Below are 21,478 nucleotides of genomic sequence, written 5' to 3'. Positions count from 1 at the left end.
TTTCATATTCTGGAATACCAAAGAATCACATACCGTTTCCTGGAGTGCGGGATTGGGTCTTTGTAACTTGTGTTTCCTGGTTGAAGTTGCTGCATTCCTGTTTCTGCAGACTGGCCTGAATGGGGACAAGAACAGTCACTGATGTAGTGTTACAGGACCACTATATGCCTAGCCATCCGACCCCATGAGCAACAAATCACTGGCAGCAAGCAGGCCTACAATTCAGGACACTGTCCAGAAAAAAACAATGTCACCCGGCATCAGACATAAGTCTGTGCTCCCTATTCCGCAGACATATTACCACAAACCACAAACTTTGCACACTTCTGGTGCCACAATCCTACCCACCACCTATACATCACCTCAGCCACAAACTTTGTACACACTGGTTCCGTTCCACTCCACTACACCAACACATCATACTAATCACAACCTTTGTATACTACTTTGTCTATCCCACTGCCTCTAACCTACACATCAAGGGAGACAGAAATGTTGTGCACCACTGGATGGATACAGGGCCCGACTGGGGACTCAAAGCAGCCCTGGCAAATTTGGTCAGACCAGCCCCATCGGGTGCATAGTGAGCAAGGCTGACCACTAGAATAGGGCTTTGGGGGTTCTCCCTTCTCAAGCAGCTTTGTAAAAAAAAAAATGGCAAAAGCAGTGCATTCTACAACACATTTTTCATTATATATTCAATTGGATTAGTTTATAAAGCATACTAAATGATGACCGTACAGGGCACCAGGATATGGCAATCTTTATTGGGGTTATTATCCCCTCAACATCTCCCTCTAACAGCGCCTCACCTCTCCGCAGCCCCTCTCTCACATGTATTTAGTTTGTTTTATAGCGCCTGTTTTAAGAGCGTGGGGTGCTGGAGCACTTTACATCTCAAATATACAGAGACAATTCGTATGTGTACATCAGTGTTTGGTAAATGTTATACAAGACAAAAGGGACTACAAGGTGTAGGATTCACATCTCACCCATACTGGTGGCATTTTTTAAGATTACTTGTTCTGGGGAAGCATAAACTCACGATTCAGAACAAGGGTTGACTTTACTAGTAATTTATTACTACATAAACAAAGCCTTTTACCAAAATTACGATAATGGAAGACTGGGGGAAAAAAAAACATGACTTTCTAACCTGTACCACGTAGTTTGCTTGCAGCTCTTTGATGGCAGTGCATAGCTCACTGTGCTAGATTATGACTGTAACTTCTGAACTGCACAGTAATGAAAGGATCTCTGTGACAAAAGGAGTGTCCCACTGAACATAAAATACTGTTCTGAGATCTGCATATGTAAGGATATCTGTATTTAACCACTGCTCCATCTTGAACACCAACTCCATTTTGTTCTTAGCTTTAGCCACTGCCACGTTAGTGTTGCAGAATGTGCAGGTATTTTTTCCGCGCATAAGTTAAGCAATGTGTTTTTGCTCATGTTTTCACTCTGCATGTTCTCTTCTCACCAAGGGCTAGGACATAATATGGGGAAGCGAAAGGGAGATGAGGATGTACCAGGAGAATGTTTATGGTACGGCAAGGAACAGCTTGGTCTTGAGCACGCACCTTGGGATGTGGCAAGCCTCAAAGTGTTTTTTTTTTTTTTTTTTAAACTGACCTGAGGTAGACTACGGTTGATCAACAACTCAAAATCGAAGGGGGGGGGAATTCTAGAATTCTCCTCTCCTGCTTGTTTAAAGTATTTAAGAGGCCGAAACCAGGTGAGCATGGGAAAAAGATTGAACACGGGGAGGAGAGGACACTCTGTCTGCCATCACTCCCTTGAGTTGACAGGGTTCACAACCTGCTGCTGGCCAAGAGATGAAGCTAGCAAGCCCCATGGTGAGGTATTCTTTTTATTATTTCTAGCTTTGCATTGTGCATGAATATATAATCACTGAATGTGCAGATATATAATCCACGATTAAAGTAATTTATTTTCGGTGTTTGATAAGCAATCTTATTTTACTGCTGTAATCATTTTTGGAAGTGTATTTGTGTTGTTGCATTTGACCTACATAACTTACCTTTTCGAACCTTAATCAGTACTTTAATACATTTATTACTCAGACTAAGAGCTCTGCATTGTTGGAATTCCTTTTATTCAGGTTTCCTCTCAGTTAAAGTAAAGCAGTACACTTTCATTTCACTACTGTAAATTTCTTCAAATGTGCACCAGGTTGTACACCATTGACCTTTCTATTTAAACCTTGCAGAGTGTCTTGATAAATCTGTTTCTTGGACTGAGAGGGTTGCATGCTAGAAATTCCTTTCAGTATTCCTGTATTTCTTCTTAGTCTGCAGTATAGCAGAACAGCAGAGTACACGTTCTTTGCCGCGGCATATTAACCCTCTGCACTACCCAAGATGAGTCAAATATGTCCCTAGACAGAACACGGATCTCTCTTCAGCAGGCACATTAATCACACCAGTTATCTTGGCACTTTCATTGTTGCCTGAAAACTGTTGGCTATACAAGGAACTCTGCAGTGCTTTTACAAATGCTGACCTGCTACAAAACTGACCCCCGTCCCCAGTAACAAAAGAGGCCCGCACTCTTCCAGTCTCCCGGAGAACAGCCCAGTATGGCTAGTATGGCCTTGGATGGATAACAACTGCACTACATCAATATACAGCTGTAATGAAAACCTTTGTATCCTGCCTCGGCCTTCGATGCTGTGGGCGCACCAGCCTAATAACAAAAAGTGCATGTCACAGATTTGGCAGCACTGACTCTGAAACGCCCAACACAAAACTCTAATCACACTTTTGTTCACCAGATTTTCCGTACATCTTCACCCCACTCTTTCCCACTTCTGACTATGTTATAAAATATCTCACGCCAGACACGCTCCACCCTAACTATAACTTTTCATGCAACTAGTTCTATACAGTTGCCCACCACTCTATCAATACATCGAACTAAACAAAAGTTGTGTACACTCAGAGAAATCAGCAGAACTCAAAATACTATGTTTCCTGTAAATGCAAGAGTAAATAGAATTCCTTGAAAAGTTTATTAATTATTTAAAAGGTAATAACTCATATAGTTAGACATTAATAATGATAACAATACTTCCCGGTATTATTTAAACAGTCACATTGCTCTTCCAAACAAAACAGCCATGCAGAGCCACATATCGACACGAGAAAGAGCCATCAGCTTCGACAATTCTGTCAGTGTTGGGGAAGGTTGAGGTTTCCCATGCTGGGTAAGCCGCAGTCTCCACTCCTGATAGTACCTCCCCATTCATTCCTTTAAGTTTCAGCTTTTGTAACCAGAACTGCACTTTTATTTTCTTTTTAAGTGCATTTCAGATTTATTATTTAACACATATATGAAGGTGTTATGACCTAAGCCAACCATACATTCATATTAATTTTGTTTTTTTAACATCGAAATATAATGGTGTTTTAGTGCTGGTTGTATCAATTTCTGTACGCAAAAGTAAATGGTGATACCTCTTTATCATGTTGCAGACACCTCCCACGCCCATTGGGCCCAGTCCGTAGCTTTGTGTAAGGTGGATCACCGCCGGGCTTGCTTACAGACCAGGACATGTTAATCATCTTGATGCTTAACCATCACCGTACATAGGCTTTGGACGTGTGGACGGGATGTTCTGGCACATGCAACAAGACTACCATGTGCTCAGCCGCCAGATGCACACACAGTTGGCCAAAGAGAACCAATTCCGATATCTCAACTTTCATGCATTTCCTCAAATGGTGCCAAAGTAATCAGCAAATCAAAGATTTTTCACCCCCATCTTTAACTTCAGCACACTTGCCAGTTCTGTATGAAACCTTGAATCCCTACACTAGGCTTAACTTGGCATACCAACAAAAATCGAAACATGAACATTCCTTATGGACTTTGTGAGGAATTGTCAAAGGATGTCCAAGTCATTACTTTGCACCCTCTTTAATCATGTACCGCGAACCCACCCGTCTGAAAGTCCACATATCAGAAATAAGTTAAACATGCCAAATGTCTGCCAAATTCAGTGCAGATCTATAAATTTGTACTAAGTTTAAAACACATCAAATGTTTTACATGCTGCTCTTTAACTCTGCTCCTTCATCTAATCTCATTTAAACCTGGAATCCCAGCACTACACTTAACATTACTTGCTAACAGCCACAAACCTTAAGATTCATTTAAAAGCAACAAACTTATCACCAAATGAAAAAATTTTGATATCCTCCCGAGCTGTGCCCTTTGATGTATTTTCATGCACCACAAAATACAAAGAATAAGCTCTCTGCTGAGAGATGTGCAGAACCGTGAAACTAAGACAAAGGTATTATCAAACCAATCCATTTTTGACCCACCTGCCCATAGACTTACCTCTACCCTTTATATATGCACAAAATCAGAGATTCTTGCACGGAGTGTACCTTGTTGACAACCTGTCAAATGTCTCACACAAGCGCTGAACTGTAGCAAGGTTACTAGCTCATGAAAATGCTTCGGCACTGTAGGAAGTTGGCTCTGCATGTACTATTTCAAAGTAAGAGATAGTGTGCACAGAGTCCAAGGGTTCCCCTTAGAGGTAAGATAGTGGCAAAATTAGTTAATTCTAATGCTCTATGTTGTGGTAGTGTGGTCGAGCAGTAGGCTTATCAGAGGGTAGTGTTAAGCATTTGTTGTACACACACAGGCAATAAATGAGGAACAAAAACTCAAAGACAATTCCAGGCCAATAGGTTTTATATAGAAAAATATATTTTCTTAATTTATTTTTAGAACCACAAGTTCAAGATTTGAAGTAAATACATAAAATGCAAGGTACTCCACACAGGTAAGTTAGGAACTTCGAATTAGAGCAATAACATATACAGTTTTTGTTAAAATGGCAATAAGCTATTTTAAAAGTAGACAGTGCAAAAATCTACAGTTTCTGGGGGAGGTAGGTATTAGTTAGATTCTGAGGTAACTAAGACACTTACAAGTCTCAGTTCCTGGGCATACGCAGCCCACCGTTGGGGGTTCAGGGCAACGCCAAACTTACCACACCAGCAGCTCAGGGCCAGTCAGGTTTAGAGGTCAAAGAGGTGCCCAAAACACATAGGGGCCTATGGAGAACAGGGGTGGGGGAGACACAAGTAGGCACACAAAACACACCCTCAGCGGCACAGGGGTGGCTGGGTGCAGTGTGCAAAGCAGGCATCGGGTTTTGTATTGGTTTCAATGGAGGTACCCGGCGGTCACTCTAGAGGTGCACGCAGGCACGGGGGCTTCTCGGGCCAGCCACCACCTGGCTAGGCAGAGGGTGGCCTGGGGGTCACTCCTGCACTGAGGTTCGGTTCCTTCAGGTCCTGGGGGCTGCAGGTGCAGTGCTTGGTCCAGGCATCGGGCCCCTTGTTACAGGCAGTCGCGGTCAGAGGGAGCCTCTGGATTCTCTCTGCAGGCGTTGCTGTGGGGATCCAGGGGGGTCGTCTCGGGCTACTTACGGGGTCACAGTCGCCGGGGAGTCCTGCCTGTGGTGTTGGTTCTCTGGATCTCGAGCCGGGGGAGTCGGGTGCAGATTGTGAAGTCTCACGCTTCCGGCGGGAAGAGTGAGGTCTTTAAAGTTGTAGAAAAGTTGCAAGTTTGTTGCAGGTTGTTGAGCAGAGCCGCTGCTCACGAGAGTTTCTTGGTCCTGGGATTCAGGGCAGTCCTCTGAGGCTTCAGAGGTCACTGGTCCCTGTTGGATGCGTCGCTGGTTGCAGGTTTTCCAGTCAGGAGACAGGCCGGTAGGGCTGGGGCCAAAGCAGTTGTCGTCTTCCGTCGTCTCTGCAGGCTTGTAGGTCAGCAGTCCTTCTTTAGTTCAGGTTGCAGGAATCTGATTTCCTGGGTTCTGGGGTGCCCATAAATACTAAATTTAGGGGTGTGTTTAGGTCTGGGAGGGCAGTAGCCAATGGCTACTGTCCTGGAGGGTGGCTACACCCTCTTTGTGCCTCCTCCCTGCGGGGGGGGGGGGGCACATCCCTAATCCTATTGGGGGAATCCTCCAAAACTATGATGGAGGATTTCTAAAGGCAGGGGTCACCTCAGCTCAGGGCACCTTAGGGGCTGCCCTGACTGGTGGGAGGCTCACCACCAGGTGTTACAGTTCCTGCAGGGGGAGGTGTGAAGCACCTCCACCCAGTGCAGGCTTTGACCCTGGCCACAGAGGGACAAAGGCACTCTCCCCATGTGGCCAGCAACTCGTCTGGTTGTGACAGGCTGGCAGAAATTGGTCAGCTTAACACTAGAAGTCAGATTGGTATTCAGGGGGCATCTCTAAGATGCCCTCTGGGTGTATTTTACAATAAATTGCACACTGGCATCAGTGTGCATTTATTGTGCTGAGAAGTTTGGTACCAAACTTTCTAGATTTCAGTGTAGCCATTGTGGAACTGTGGACTTCGTGTTTGACAAACTCCCAGACCATATACTCTTATGGCTTACAATGTCTAAGGTTTTGCTTAGACACTGTAGGGGCATAGCGCTCATGCACATATGCCCTCAGCTGTGGTATAGCGCACCCTGCCTTAGGGCTGTAAGGCCCGCTAGATGGGTGGCTTACCTATGCCACAGGCAGTGTGAGGTTGGCATGGCACTCTGAGGGGAGTGCCATGTCAACTTAGTAATTTTCTCCCAACCAGCACACACAAGCTGAGAGGCAGTGTGCATGTGCTGAGTGAGGGATCCCCAGGGTGGCATAAGACATGCTGCAGCCCTTAGAGACCTTCCCTGGCATCAGGGCCCTTGGTACCAGGGGTATCAGTTACAAGGGACTTATCTGGGTGCCAGGGCTGTGCCAATTGTGGAAGCAAAGGTACAGTTTAGGGAAAGAACACTGGTGCTGGGGCCTGGTTAGCAGGGTCCCAGCACACTTTCAAATCATAACTTAGCATCAGCACAGGCAAAATGTTAGGGAGTAACCATGCCAAGGAGGCATTTCCTTACAGGCACCCTTTTAATTTTGCTCCCGCTCCTTGACAATCTGCACAAAATCTGTCATACCCACAGAAGACTCCACATGTGAAATGTCTGCCAAATTTAATGTGGATGCGTCAAAGTATGCCACTGTTTTAGCAAATAAAAACTTTTATAACCCCTTGTCCCTCCTTCTAATTCTACCCTGCGAAGAACCTGTACAAATACTAACAGTAAGCAAAGACTACAAGGCATCTGCTGAACTTTTGGTAAATTCATCTGACAGTGCTAAAGTTGTGGGTAAATCAAAAAACACCTTTTCAAATGTCATGATAGCTTCACCTTTAAACCCTTCAAGGTCACCCAACATGTGTTTTAATGCTACTTTTTCAAAAACTCCTGGATGAACTTAAACCAAAAGAATACCAAAGTTTGGTGTAGTGTTGTTAAGAATGTTTACCTGTAGTGGACAGCAAAGCTTCCTTTGAGAGTAAAAGTTGTAAACATTGCTTATTTCACATCCCTTTATTAGACACCCCCTCCCAAGGAAAAATTGCACAAAATCTGCCATGTCAATCTTAAACTGAAAACACTTTCTTTGGTGTTACGAAATCTACACCAAAGGGTATTAACAAGTTTGATGCGTCGTTGTTAAGATTTTTTTGCTGTAGTTGACAGCAAAGCTTCCGATGAGAGTTAAAGTTGGAAACACTGCTAATTTCACTTCCCTTTATTAGACACCCCCTCCCCAGGAAAGATTGCACAAAATTTGCTATGTCAAACTTAAACTGGAAAAAAACTTTCTTTGGTGTTACAAAATCTACACCAAATGGTAGTAACAAGGAAAACAAGAATTAGCAAAGCCCATAGATCAGGCATTGGCTGCCAACAATGTTTTTACCTTTAAATAAATGTTTTTGTAATTTTTTTTATTAGAAAAAATGTTTAACCGGTCAGACAACCACAAAACTGGAAGGCTTAAGTTTTACAATAACATCCAGAGACGGACGCCTGTACAAGTGCATGTGTACGCACAAACAGATATCTGAATGCTTTTGTAACAGAGTTTTTTTAAAAAAATTCAAAGATTCCCTCCCTGGGATGTGCACACATGAGCTGATATAGGCAACCACTTTAGAGTGGGTTGGAAGCCCCATTTCATGGGGACCCATGAAATAGGTAAAATATTTAAAGGTTCATGAGAAATATTGGATTCCTCATCCAATGACAGCCCAAAATAACTTTAACATTGCCTACTGTTTCATTAATACTCTACTCATACAAAACTAACAAACCATTAACATTCTATTTCCAATCCATGGTTATTGTTAGTTGCACCTCACAGGTGACTTTGAAAGTGGGGGGGAGGGGAGGAGGTGGGGTGTGTGTGTGTGTGTGTGTGTGTGTGTGTATATGCACACACTGAACAAAAAACAAAAAAAAACAGAGGTTACAGGGACGTTCTAGTTAGGCGCACACGTTACTCACACAAAACCATGCAAATTCAGCAGCTATTGTTATACTTATGTTAAAAAACTATCATTTGTGGCTAAAGTTAATTTAAAGCTTGAGGTATAGTTTCTTCTGCCAGCCCCCTGCATGCAGCCAACCCCATGCCACACACACCCGAAGTGGCCAGGGTCTGTGGCCAACCCGCCAAAGGCTCTCAACCTGGGTGAGGTGCAAACAGCCCATGTCCCCGGGCCAATTTTGACCCCAGACATCCCATCCCCGATAGCCTGACACCTTTTTCATTTCTTTCTTTTGGCACATCCCACCCCCACCCTCATACCTGGCCCCAGGGTCCCCACCATCCCCTGGGGACCGCCCAGTAAATAGTGGGTGCCCTGGAGCCCACCAACTTCATATTTAAAAAGGGGAGAGGAGCACTTTTTATAAATAAATGCACCCCTTGGAACTTGGCCTGGGGAGGGGGGCCCAGTGGTATAAACCTTCCAGTATAAGGGTTTACCATAGTCTTTCTGGCTCACCCTTCTCTCCCTTGCAGCAGTATTGTCCTTCCTTACCCCTTCTATGTAAGGATTTATCTTCCTGTTATAGGAGACACCCCTCGGATCATTGGTACATTCTACTCCTGCTATAACTGCTAGGTCCCAGTGGGACTGCCCCTTCTGCGCAATACTCTGTCGTCTTCTGCTGTTATAACCCTTCTTCTGCTGCATCAATGCGTGATCCCCCTGCTGATGTGTTATTCCCCAGTCCCAGTGGCACCAGTGCTCCTCCAATAATGGTTTATCCCAGGCCTCAGTGGTGTAGACCCTTTTCTATTGTAAGGGTTTATCCTCTTATTCATCCATTATCCTCCCCAAGCCCCAGTGGTATAGATCCCATCACGCTACAAGGGTTTATCTTCTTATCCTCCTTGAGGTACCAGTGCTATGCCCTCCTCGTAGGAGAGTGGTTTACGCCCCGCTGCTGTGTTCACTAAGCCAGACTGGTAAAGACCCATGTTGTTATAATCGTTTGTCCTCTTCCATTATTCCCCCCCCCCCCCCCCTCCGGCCGAGGTGGTAGAGACCTCCTCGTGGTGCAATGAATTATCCTCTTCTTCCTCCGTTATCATCCCTCAGGTCCCAGTGGTATAGACCCCTCCTGCTAGAATGGTTATTTTCTTTCTCAATTATCCTCCCTCAGGACTCAGTGGTAAAGGTCCACTCCTGATACACAGGCTTGTCCTCTGCTGCTTATCTTAAGCTCCCTGAGGTACCATTGATGTAGCTCTTCCTGCTGTAATGGTCTATCCTACTTTTCATCTGGTATTAACCCCACCCCAGGTGCCAGTGGTATTACCCGTACCCCCCCTCCTCCTATAACAGTTCTTCCTATTATCCCCTCCCCCAGGTCCCAGTGGTGCAGACCCCCACCCTCCCCCTCCTATAATGGTTCTTCCTGTTATCCTCCCCCCAGGTACCAGTGGTGCAGACCTCCCCCTTCTCCTACAATGGTTCTTCCTGTTATCCCCTCCCCAGGACCCAGTGGTGCAGACCCACACCCTACCCCCTCCTATAAGGGTTCTTCCTGTTATCCTCCCCCCATGTCCCAGTGGTGCAGACCCCTCCCCTCCTCCTATAATGGTTCTTCCTGTTATCCCCTCCCCAGGTCCCAGTGGTGCAGACCCCTCCCCTCCTCCTATAATGGTTCTTCCTGTTATCCCCTCCCCAGGTCCCAGTGGTGCAGACCCCTCCCCTCCTCCTATAAGGTTTCTTCCTGTTATCCCCCTCCCCAGGTCCCAGTGGTGGGGACCCCTCCCTCCTCCTATAATGGTTCCTCCTGTTATCCTCTCCCCCAGGTCCCAGTGGTGCAGACCCCTCCCTCCTCCTATAATGGTTCTTCCTGTTATCCACCCCCAGGTCCCAGTGGTGCAGACCCCTCCCTCCTCCTATAATGGTTCTTCTTGTTATCCTCTCCCCCAGGTCCCAGTGGTGCAGACCTCCCCCTCCTCCTACAATGGTTCTTCCTGTTATCCTCTCCCCAGGTCCCAGTGGTGCAGACCCCTCCCTTCCTCCTATAATGGTTCTTCCAGGTCCCAGTGGTGCAGACCCCTCCCTCCTCCTATAATGGTTCTTCCTGTTATCCTCCCCCCAGGTCCCTGTGGTGCAGACCCCTCCTCATATAATGGTTCTTCCTGTTATCCCCCCCAGGTACCGGTGGTGCAGACCCCTCCCTCCTCATATAATGGTTCTTCCTGTTATCCCCCTCCCCAGGTCCCAGTGGTGCAGACCCCTCCCCTCCTCCTATAATGTTTCTTCCTGTTATCCTCCCCCAGGTCCCAAAGGTAGGTCCTTGGGACCTGGCGCTGCAGCTCCACCAGCCCAGGCTCCTGAAACCTCCAAGCAAGTCCTGCGAATATACAGTAAGTACTCCCCCCGCCCAGCCCCTCGCCCTGCCCCACGCTACTCACCTCTTCTCCTGTGCCTCGGTCTTCTGCCTTCCGCTCTCCCCTACCTCTCTCCGCTCCTCCGCCGTCCTTCTTCCCTTCTCTCTCTGCTCCTCTTCTGCAGCCCTCTTGCTGCGTGTTCTGCTCTTCCTCTGCCCCGCTTCTCTTCCTCACCGCGTTCTCTTCCTGCTTCTTTCCCCATCTTTGGTCTTCTTCTGTGTTCTTCATCTGTATTCTTCATCTGTGTTCTTCTTTCTTCCCTGCACCCCGTCCTGCGTGTTCTTTCTTCTTCTGTGTTCTTCTTCTGTGTTCTTCTTCTGTGTTCTTCCTTCTCTTCTGCACCGCGACCTGCGTGTGCTTTCTTCTTTCTTCATCTGTATTCTTCATCTGTGTTCTTCGTATCCTCTGCTTCTCAGGTCTCTCCTCTTCTGCCTGACTCCTCTTCCTTGACTCTTCTCTCCTCCTCTTCTTTACCCTTCTTCTTGGCTCCTCTCTCCTCTGTTCTTCTGCTCCTGACTTCTCGCTCCTCTTCTTCTTTACCTTCTTCTTGGCTCTTCTCTCTTCTGTTCTTCTGCTCCTGGCTCTTCTCTCTGTCCTTCCTTACTCCCCTCCACCTCTGTGACCCCCCCTCCCCTATCTTCCTATCTTTCTTCCTTACTCCCCTCCACCTTTAACCCCCCCTCCCCTATCTTTTCTCCCCTCCCCTCTACCTGACCCCCCCACCCTCCGCTTTCGCGCCGCCACCTCCTGCTCGCCCCCTCCCGCTCCCCGCTGACCACTCCTCCCCCCCTCCTCCCTCTTATGGCGGCCGCTGCGCGACAGAGTTAGCAACCCTTGACCCGAGGATAGGTCGCTCCCCCTGCCACTGCAGCTCCACCAGCCCAGGCTCCTGAAACCTCCAAGCAAGTCCTGCGAAAATACAGTAAGTACTCCCCCCCCGACCAGCCCCTCGCCCTGCCCCGCGCTACTCACCTCTTCTCCTGTGCCTCGGTCTTCTGCCTTCCACTCTCACCTCCTACCTCTCTCCGCTCCTCTGCCGTCCTTCTTCCCTTCGCTCTCTGCTCCTCTTCTGCAGCACTCTTGCTGCGTGTTCTGCTCTTCCTCTGCCCCGCTCCTCTTCCTCACCGCGTTCTCTTCCTGCTTCTTTCCCCATCTTTGGTCTTCTTCTGTGTTCTTCATCTGTATTCCTCATCTATGTTCTTCTTTCTTCCCTGCACCCCGTCCTGCGTGTTCTTTCTTCTTCTGTGTTCTTCTTCTGTGTTCTTCTTCTGTGTACTTCTTCTGTGTACTTCTTCTGTGTACTTCTTCTGTGTACTTCTTCTGTGTACTTCTTCTGTGTACTTCTTCTGTGTTTCTTCCTTCTCTTCTGCACCGCGACCTGCGTGTGCTTTCTTCTTTCTTCATCTGTATTCTTCATCTGTGTTCTTCGTATCCTCTGCTCCTCAGGTCTCTCCTCTTCTGCCTGACTCCTCTTCCTTGACTCTTCTCTCCTCCTCTTCTTTACCCTTCTTCTTGGTTCTTCTCTCCTCTGTTCTTCTATTCCTGACTCCTCGCTCCTCTTCTTCTTTACCTTTCTTCTTGGCTCTTCTCTCTTCTGCTCCTGACTCCTCTTCTTCTTTACCTTCTTCTTGGCTCTTCTCTCTTCTGTTCTTCTGCTCCTGGCTCTTCTCTCTGTCCTTCCTTACTCCCCTCCACCTCTGTAACCCCCCCTCCCCTATCTTTCTTCCTTACTCCCCTCCACCTTTAACACCCCCCCCTATCTTTTCTCCCCTCCCCTCTACCTGACCCCCCCACCCTCCACTTTCCCACCGCCACCTCCTGCTCGCTCCACCCCCCCAGCTCCCATTCGTCGCCCCCCTCCCGCCCCCCGCTGACCCCTCCTCCCTCTTACGGCGGCCACGCAGCGGGCGCGCCAGTGGCAAGCCCGTCTGCGCCCGTCCGCGCCCAGCGCCACGACCCCTGACCCCCAGCACTCCCAAACCCCGCAGCACCGCTACGACCCCATCACCCTCCACACCCTCAACACGGGGAGCTCCAGCACCTGCTTCCAAGCCAACCCGAAACGTACCCACGGACCCTTCGTATGTCACACCTGCAAACTCACCTTCCACCACGAAACCACCACGCCCGCCAGCCCACGCGCCAACAACCACCTCAAATGCATCCTGATCAACGCACGCTCCGTCCACAAGCACGCCGTTGAACTTTGGGACCTCCTGGACTCCACCGCACCGGAAGTCGCCTTCATCACTGAGACCTGGATGAACGCCTCCTCGGCCCCCGACATCGCCATAGCCATCCCCAACGGCTACAAGATTTCCAGGAGAGACCACACCAACCAAGTAGGGGGAGGAATCGCCATGGTCTTCAAGGACTCCATCAACGTCACCACCTCCACCGAAGACACCCCCCTCGCTGCCGAACACCTGCACTTCCAGATCCAAACCGACCCCAGGACCACCCTCAGAGGAACTCTCATCTACAGACCCCCTGGACCACGCGCCCTCTTCAGCGACTCTATCACTGACTTCATCTCCCCGCACGCCCTTGCCTCGCCGGACTACATCCTCCTCGGTGACCTCAACTTCCACCTGGAGCAGAACAACGACCCCAACACCACCGCCCTGCTCGCCGGACACACACTCAACCCCAACTTCTCCGCCAGCAACCACGTATCCTTCAGCCACTCCTCCACTATACACTGGACTGACCACAGATGTGTCCACTTCACCTTCCGACGCGAGACTCGCCACCTCCGCACTCTACCCATCCCACGCCGACATTGGAACAAAATCCCCGCAGAACAGCTTCTCTCCACTCTCAGCGACAACCAACCCACCTTCTCCACCGACCCCAACGACGCAGCCCTCAGCCTCACGCATTGGATCACCAACTGCGCAGACAACCCCGCTCCCCTCAGACACCTCCCAAGTCAGACCAACACCAAAAAACCTCTCTGGTTCACTGATACCCTCAAGGAATCAAAAAAAAAAACTGCTGCACCCTCGAGAAAGCCTGGCGCAAGGACCACACCGAAGATAACTTGACTGCCCTCAAGAACGCTACCCGCGATCACCACCAACTGATCCGCGCCACCAAAAGAAATTTCTTCACAGACAGACTGGACAAAAACACTCACAACAGCAAAGAACTCTTCAACATCGTCAAAGAGCTCTCCAACCCCAACGCCAACGCCATCACGCCCTCACAAGACCTCTGCAACTCCCTCGCCACCTTCTTCCATCGTAAGATCACCGACCTACACGACAGCTTCGGACACCAGACCCAGCCAACCACCACAGAACCTACAACCCCAGCCATCACCCTCAACGCCTGGACTCACATCAACACGAAAGAGACCAAAGCCACCATGAACTCCATCCACTCCGGTGCCCCATCGGACCCCTGCCCACACTTCATCTTCAACAAAGCAGACAAATCATCGCCCCGCATCTCCAGACCATCATCAACAGCTCGTTTTCTTCTGCCACCTTCGCCGAGAGCTGGAAACACGCTGAAGTCAACGCCCTACTGAAGAAACCTACGGCGGACCCCAGGGACCTGAAGAACTTCCGCCCCATCTCGCTCCTCCCCTTCCCTGCCAAAGTCATAGAGAAGACCGTCAACAAGCAACTTACCAACTTCCTTGAAGACAACAACCTTCTCGACCCCTTGCAGTCCGGATTCCGAGCCAACCACAGCACAGAAACTGCCCTCATCTCAGTCACTGACGACATCAGAACTTTGATGGACAACGGAGAAACAGTCGCCCTCATCCTCCTAGACCTCTTGGCTGCCTTCGACACCGTCTGCCACCGAACCCTAATATCCCGCCTCCGCTCCACCGGGATCCAAGGACTGGCCCTGGACTGGATCACCTCCTTCCTCTCCAACTGCTCCCAAAGAGTCTACTTCCCACCCTTCCGCTCAGACCCCACCGAGATCATCTGCGGCGCCCCACAAGGCTCCTCGCTCAGCCCGACTCTCTTCAATGTCTACATGAGCCCCCTCGCCGACATCGTACGCAAACACTGCATCATCATCACCTCCTACGCCGACGACACTCAACTGATACTTTCCCTCACCAAGGACCCCACCAGCGCCAAGAACAACCTGCAAGATGGAATGAAAGACGTCGCAGATTGGATGAAACTCAGCCGTCTGAAACTGAACTTAGACAAAACGGAAGTCCTCATCCTCGGAAACACCCTGACCGCCTGGGACGACTCCTGGTGGCCCACGGCCCTTGGCACCGCACCAACCCCCTCAGACCACGCACGCAACCTCGGTTTCATCCTGGACCCACTTCTCACCATGACCAAACAAGTCAACGCCGTATCATCCTCCTGCTTCCTCACCCTCCTCATGCTCCGAAAGATTTTCCGTTGGATCCCTGCCGACACCAGAAAGACCGTGACCCACGCCCTCGTCACGAGCCGCCTGGACTACGGCAACACCCTATACGCAGGAGCCACTGCTAAACTACAGAAACGTCTGCAACGAATTCAAAACGCCTCCGCCCACATCATCCTCAACCTACCCCGCAACAGCCACATCTCCGCCCACCTGAGACACCTGCACTGGCTTCCCGTCAACAAAAGGATCACCTTCCGACTCCTCACCCACGCACACAAAGCCCTCCACAACAAGGGACCCGAATACCTCAACCGTCGCCTCAGTTTCTACACACCCACCCGTCAACTTTGCTCCACCAACCTCGCTCTCGCTGCCGTCCCTCGCATCCGCCGCACCACGGCAGGTGGGAAATCCTTCTCCTACCTGGCGGCCAAAACATGGAATTCCCTCCCCACCAACCTCAGGACCACCCAGGACCACTCCGCATTCCGGAGGCAACTCAAGACCTGGCTCTTCGAGCAGCAGTAACCCCTTCCCCCTAGCGCCTTGAGACCCGCACGGGTGAGTAGCACGCTTTATAAATGTTTATGATTTGATTTGATTTGGTGCAGACCCCTCCCCTCCTCCTATAAGGTTTCTTCCTGTTATCCCCTCCCCAGGTCCCAGTGGTGCAGACCCCTCCCCTCCTCCTACAATGGTTCTTCCTGTTATCCTCCCCCAGGTCCCAGTGGTGCAGACCCCTCCCCTCCTCCTATAAGGTTTCTTCCTGTTATCCCCTCCCCAGGTCCCAGTGGTGCAGACCCCTCCCCTCCTCCTACAATGGTTCTTCCTGTTATCCTCCTCCCCAGGTCCCAGTGGTGCAGACCCCTCCCCTCCTCCTATAAGGTTTCTTCCTGTTATCCCCTCCCCAGGTCCCAGTGGTGCAGACCCCTCCCCTCCTCCTACAATGGTTCTTCCTGTTATCCTCCCCCAGGTCCCAGTGGTGCAGACCCCTCCCCTCCTCCTATAAGGTTTCTTCCTGTTATCCCCTCCCCAGGTCCCAGTGGTGCAGACCCCTCCCCTCCTCCTATAAGGGTTCTTCCTGTTATCCACCTCCCCAGGTCCCAGTGGTCCAGACCCCTCCCATCCTCCGCCAATGGTTCTTCCTGTTATCCTCCCCCAGGTCCCAGTGGTGCAGACCCCTCCCCTCCTCCTATAAGGTTTCTTCTTGGTATCCCCCTCCCCAGGTCCCAGTGGTGCAGACCCTTCCCCTCCTCCTATAAGGTTTCTTCCTGTTATCCCCTCCCCAGGTCCCAGTGGTGCAGACCCCTCCCCTCCTCCTACAATGGTTCTTCCTGTTATCCTCCCCCAGGTCCCAGTGGTGCAGACCCCCACCCTCCCCTCCTCCTATAAGGTTTCTTCCTGTTATCCCCTCCCCAGGTCCCAGTGGTGCAGACCCCTCCCCTCCTCCTATAAGGGTTCTTCCTGTTATCCCCCTCCCCAGGTCCCAGTGGTGCAGACCCCTCCCCTCCTCCTATAAGGTTTCTTCTTGTTATCCCCTCCCCAGGTCCCAGTGGTACAGACCCCTCCCCTCCTCCTACAATGGTTCTTCCTGTTATCCTCCCCCAGGTCACAGTGGTGCAGACCCCTCCCCTCCTCCTACAATGGTTCTTCCTCTTATCCTCCCCCAGGTCCCAGTGGTGCAGACCCCTCCCCTCCTCCTATAAGTTTTCTTCCTGTTATCCCCTCCCCAGGTCCCAGTGGTGCACACCTCCCCCTCCTCCTATAACAGTTCTTCCTATTATCCCCTCCCCCAGGTCCCAGTGGTGCAGACCCCCCCCCCCTCCTATAATGGTTCTTCCTGTTATCCTCCCCCCTCAGGTCCCAGTGGTGCAGACCCCTCCCCTCCTCCTATAATGGTTCTTTGTGTTATCCTCCCCCAGGTCCCAGTGGTGCAGACCCCTCCCCTCCTCCTATAATGGTTCTTCCTGTTATCCTCCCCCAGGTCCCAGTGGTGCAGACCCCCCCCCCCCTCCTATAATGGTTCTTCCTGTTATCCTCCCCCCTCAGGTCCCAGTGGTGCAGACCCCTCCTCATATAATGGTTCTTCCTGTTATCCTCCCCCAGGTCCCAGTGGTGCAGACCCCCCCCCCTCCTATAATGGTTCTTCTTGTTATCCTCCCCCCTCAGGTCCCAGTGGTGCAGACCCCTCCTCATATAATGGTTCTTCCTGTTATCCTCCCCCAGGTCCCAGTGGTGCAGACCCCTCCCCTCCTCCTATAAGGTTTCTTCCTGTTATCCCCCCCCAGGTCCCAGTGGTGCAGACCCCTCCCCTCCTCCTATAATGGTTCTTCCTGTTATCCTCCCCCAGGTCCCAGTGGTGCAGACCCCTCCCCTCCTCCTATAATGGTTCTTTGTGTTATCCTCCCCCATGTCCCAGTGGTGCAGACCCCCCCCCCTCCTATAATGGTTCTTCCTGTTATCCTCCCCCAGGTCCCAATGGTGCAGACCCCTCCCCTCCTCCTATAATGGTTCTTCCTGTTATCCTCCCCCAGGTCCCAGTGGTGCAGACCCCTCCCCTCCTCCTATAATGGTTCTTCCTGTTATCCTCCCCCAGGTCCCAGTGGTGCAGACCCCCCCCCCTCCTATAATGGTTCTTCCTGTTATCCTCCCCCAGGTCCCAGTGGTGCAGACCCCTCCCCTCCTCCTATAATGGTTCTTCCTGTTATCCCTCCCCAGGTCCCAGTGGTGCAGACCCCTCCCCTCCTCCCTCCTATAATGGTTCTTCCTGTTATCCCTCCCCAGGTCCCAGTGGTGCAGACCCCTCCCCTCCTCCCTCCTATAATGGTTCTTCCTGTTATCCTCCCCCAGGTCCCAGTGGTGCAGACCCCCCCCCCTCCTATAATGGTTCTTCCTGTTATCCTCCCCCCTCAGGTCCCAGTGGTGCAGACCCCTCCTCATATAATGGTTCTTCCTGTTATCCTCCCCCAGGTCCCAGTGGTGCAGACCCCCCCCCTCCTATAATGGTTCTTCTTGTTATCCTCCCCCCTCAGGTCCCAGTGGTGCAGACCCCTCCTCATATAATGGTTCTTCCTGTTATCCTCCCCCAGGTCCCAGTGGTGCAGACCCCTCCCCTCCTCCTATAAGGTTTCTTCCTGTTATCCCCCCCCAGGTCCCAGTGGTGCAGACCCCTCCCCTCCTCCTATAATGGTTCTTCCTGTTATCCTCCCCCAGGTCCCAGTGGTGCAGACCCCTCCCCTCCTCCTATAATGGTTCTTTGTGTTATCCTCCCCCATGTCCCAGTGGTGCAGACCCTCCCCCCTCCTATAATGGTTCTTCCTGTTATCCTCCCCCAGGTCCCAGTGGTGCAGACCCCTCCCCTCCTCCTATAATGGTTCTTCCTGTTATCCTCCCCCAGGTCCCAGTGGTGCAGACCCCTCCCCTCCTCCTATAATGGTTCTTCCTGTTATCCCTCCCCAGGTCCCAGTGGTGCAGACCCCTCCCCTCCTCCCTCCTATAATGGTTCTTCCTGTTATCCTCCCCCAGGTCCCAGTGGTGCAGACCCCTCCCCTCCTCCTATAATGGTTCCTCCTGTTATCCCCCTCCCCAGGTCCCAGTGGTGCAGACCCCTCCCCTCCTCCTATAATGGTTCTTCCTGTTATCCTCCCCCAGGTCCCAGTGGTGCAGACCCCCCCCTCCTCCTATAATGGTTCTTCCTGTTAGCCCCCTCCCCAGGTCCCAGTGGTGCAGACCTCCCCCTCCTCCTATAAGGTTTCTTCCTGTTATCCCTCCCCAGGTCCCAGTGGTGCAGACCCCTCCCCTCCCCTCCTCCTATAATGGTTCTTCCTGTTATCCTCCCCCCTCAGGTCCCAGTGGTGCAGACCCCCACCCTCCCCTCCTCCTATAAGGTTTCTTCCTGTTATCCTCCCCCAGGTCCCAGTGGTGCAGACCCCTCCCCTCCTCCTATAAGGTTTCTTCCTGTTATCCTCCCCCAGGTCCCAGTGGTGCAGACCCCTCCCCTCCTCCTATAATGGTTCCTCCTGTTATCCTCCCCCAGGTCCCAGTGGTGCAGACCCCCCCCTCCTCCTATAATGGTTCCTCCTGTTATCCTCCCCCAGGTCCCAGTGGTGCAGACCCCCCCCTCCTCCTATAATGGTTCCTCCTGTTATCCTCCCCCAGGTCCCAGTGGTGCAGACCCCTCCCCTCCTCCTTATAATGGTTCCTCCTGTTACCCCCCCAATCTCCTATAATGGTTGAGACCCTCTTCCGGTTGTGCTCCTCGGGTCCCGCTGGTGCAGACACCCCCACCCTCCTGACAGTCTCCTGCTGCATCCCCCCGTGACCCGGTCTCCACGGTTGAGCCCCCCGCCATGCTCCAGCCCCCTCTCACCTCCGCCCCCGGCCGCTCTCGCTCTCCGGGGCCCCGAAGCCCCCGTGCAGGATGTACCAGGCCAACCTCCCGAAGCCCGGCGGGCACGGCTTCCGGGACGCGGCTGCGCCTCCTGCCATTGGTCCCCAGGACCCCGTGACCCCGCCCCGCTGACCTGCCATTGGCCCCCTCGCGCCCCGTGACCCCGCTCCGCCGCCCTGATTCGCAGCCCGCCGCCCGGGAAGAGGGAAGTAGAACGCGGGCCCGTGGTTACCATGGCGACGGGCCACGCGCCGCCCGAGCGCCTCAGGCGTCAGAGAGTGGCAAGGGAAGAGAGACTCTCGCCCGCCCGCAAACACGGCCCGATTTCGGCATAAACATTGAAGAAGGACTACACGTCTTGGGCATTTAATTTTAGGTCTGGCTCACCACATATGTTGGGGTGACCTAATGTTAAGTTAGAACAGGCTTAGCCCCGCCCATTGCTTACCATTGGTTCGCTTTATTGTCACTCTGGGGGGCAAGCATACAATCAACGAAGGCTTTGAAAAATAAAGCGACCAGATTTTTGAAATCCAAAAACTGGGCCATTTTGTGACCATGAGAGGACTACACTTTTTCCTTAAAAGAGAGATAAAAAATTGATTTAAATGAAAGCAGGCATGCAGGGTCCATGTGTGATGCGCTGCTCCAGCCCAGGCTCGTTGAATTCTGGGACTTGCAGTCTTGTTTATTCAGTTATAAAACAGGACTACATGACCCAGAATTCAAATTAAAAAAACTTGGATTTTGGGTTGCACATCACACATGGACCTGGGGAACTTGACAGCTATGTGACAGAGCTCAGCAACACAGACAAGACACTAAGGGGATAAATTAAACATAACTTTTAATCTTACTAACTTGTGACAATTAACTTGTTTTCTGACAAGAGCTCCTAACTAGTCCCGCCTTGTAACACATGAAAACGCACCTCCCTCTGTTTTTAGACAATTCTCTCTGAAAGGTGGAACATGAGCTAAATTTGCAGAAATGTGCTGGGAAAGCTGATGAAAAACTAGACCTGTTCCTGCAAATTTGAGACGCCTGGTCACCCTATTTAGAGAACATAATGTACATGCCCACTTCTGGTGACCTGCTGGCTGCAGCTCATGCTCAGTGTATTTACTTATGAGGAAAACACATTTGAGTTAAAACTGTTCAGGAGATGCAGTATTTATTGACGTGTAATGTTCTATTTCCCCTGGTAACTGCTCTCCATATCTGTACAAGGGTCCTTGATCTGTTTTGCACCTCACGCTCTCCTAACATCCACCAACTGTCGCACTTCAAAACAATCACCACATTCCAGCCTCCAAATATTCCACCCATCTCAAGCCAACATTCCATAACTCACACATCCATAACTAGCATGTTCTACAACCCACACCCAGTGGCCCCCACCACACATCATCCCACTTTACAAAATGCATAAGAATCATGAGAAAAACAAAACAGTACCCAAATAATATGATGCACATAAGGAAATACTCAACAAGGACAGAGCAGAATAACATTCAGGAAATAGTAAATAAAACATAGGCTAATATTAAGTCATTACATTTTTAGGTATCATTTTATGTTTCGTGCTTCACCTTTCTGCAAAGCCTTCAACTAAATCTTCATGTCAAGATGTATTAACATTGTTAATTGGTCACAAAGGTACCTTTATTAAAGTCTCACCCTGTTCTCCACAGATTAAAGATAGGGTTGCCACCTGATCATTTTATTTTTACCGACATAATCAGTATTTTTATGTCCCAGTTGGGGCAAAAATCTTTATTTATTTATTTTTCCACTTAGTACACGTAGGAAATGCACGTGTTCTGCATAGTCACCCCAGATTTTTTGCCTTTGCTGAACCCTACATTTTTGATGGCTTTAGAACCCTGTGCACTTTACCCCTGCTAACC

General features: G+C 50.6%; 1 protein-coding gene across 7 annotated transcripts in view; it reads right to left on the bottom strand.

Annotated features, from left to right (window-relative positions):
- Nucleotides 1-19,780, bottom strand: part of ODF2 (outer dense fiber of sperm tails 2) — a 239,552-nt gene extending 219,772 nt beyond the window's left edge. For 3 of the 7 annotated variants that reach the window (XM_069236995.1, XM_069236999.1, XM_069237000.1), the window contains exon 1: nt 19,548-19,668. Coding sequence is in view for 1 of the 7 variants with exons in the window: in XM_069236996.1 (XP_069093097.1) it covers nt 34-115; nt 19,548-19,708 (243 nt within the window). In the remaining 6 variants the exon portion in view is untranslated. Of the gene's footprint in view, nt 1-33; nt 116-19,547 lie in introns of all 7 variants that reach the window. The other 4 variants (XM_069236994.1, XM_069236997.1, XM_069236996.1 and 1 more) reach the window with 3 other exon arrangements.
- Nucleotides 19,781-21,478: the final 1,698 nt, after the last annotated feature.

This window comes from Pleurodeles waltl, chromosome 6 (genome assembly GCF_031143425.1).
Source record: "Pleurodeles waltl isolate 20211129_DDA chromosome 6, aPleWal1.hap1.20221129, whole genome shotgun sequence".
Lineage (NCBI taxonomy): Eukaryota > Metazoa > Chordata > Amphibia > Caudata > Salamandridae > Pleurodeles > Pleurodeles waltl.
The sequence above is the reverse complement of the archived record's forward strand: the minus strand, read 5'-3'. Positions and strand labels throughout refer to the sequence as shown.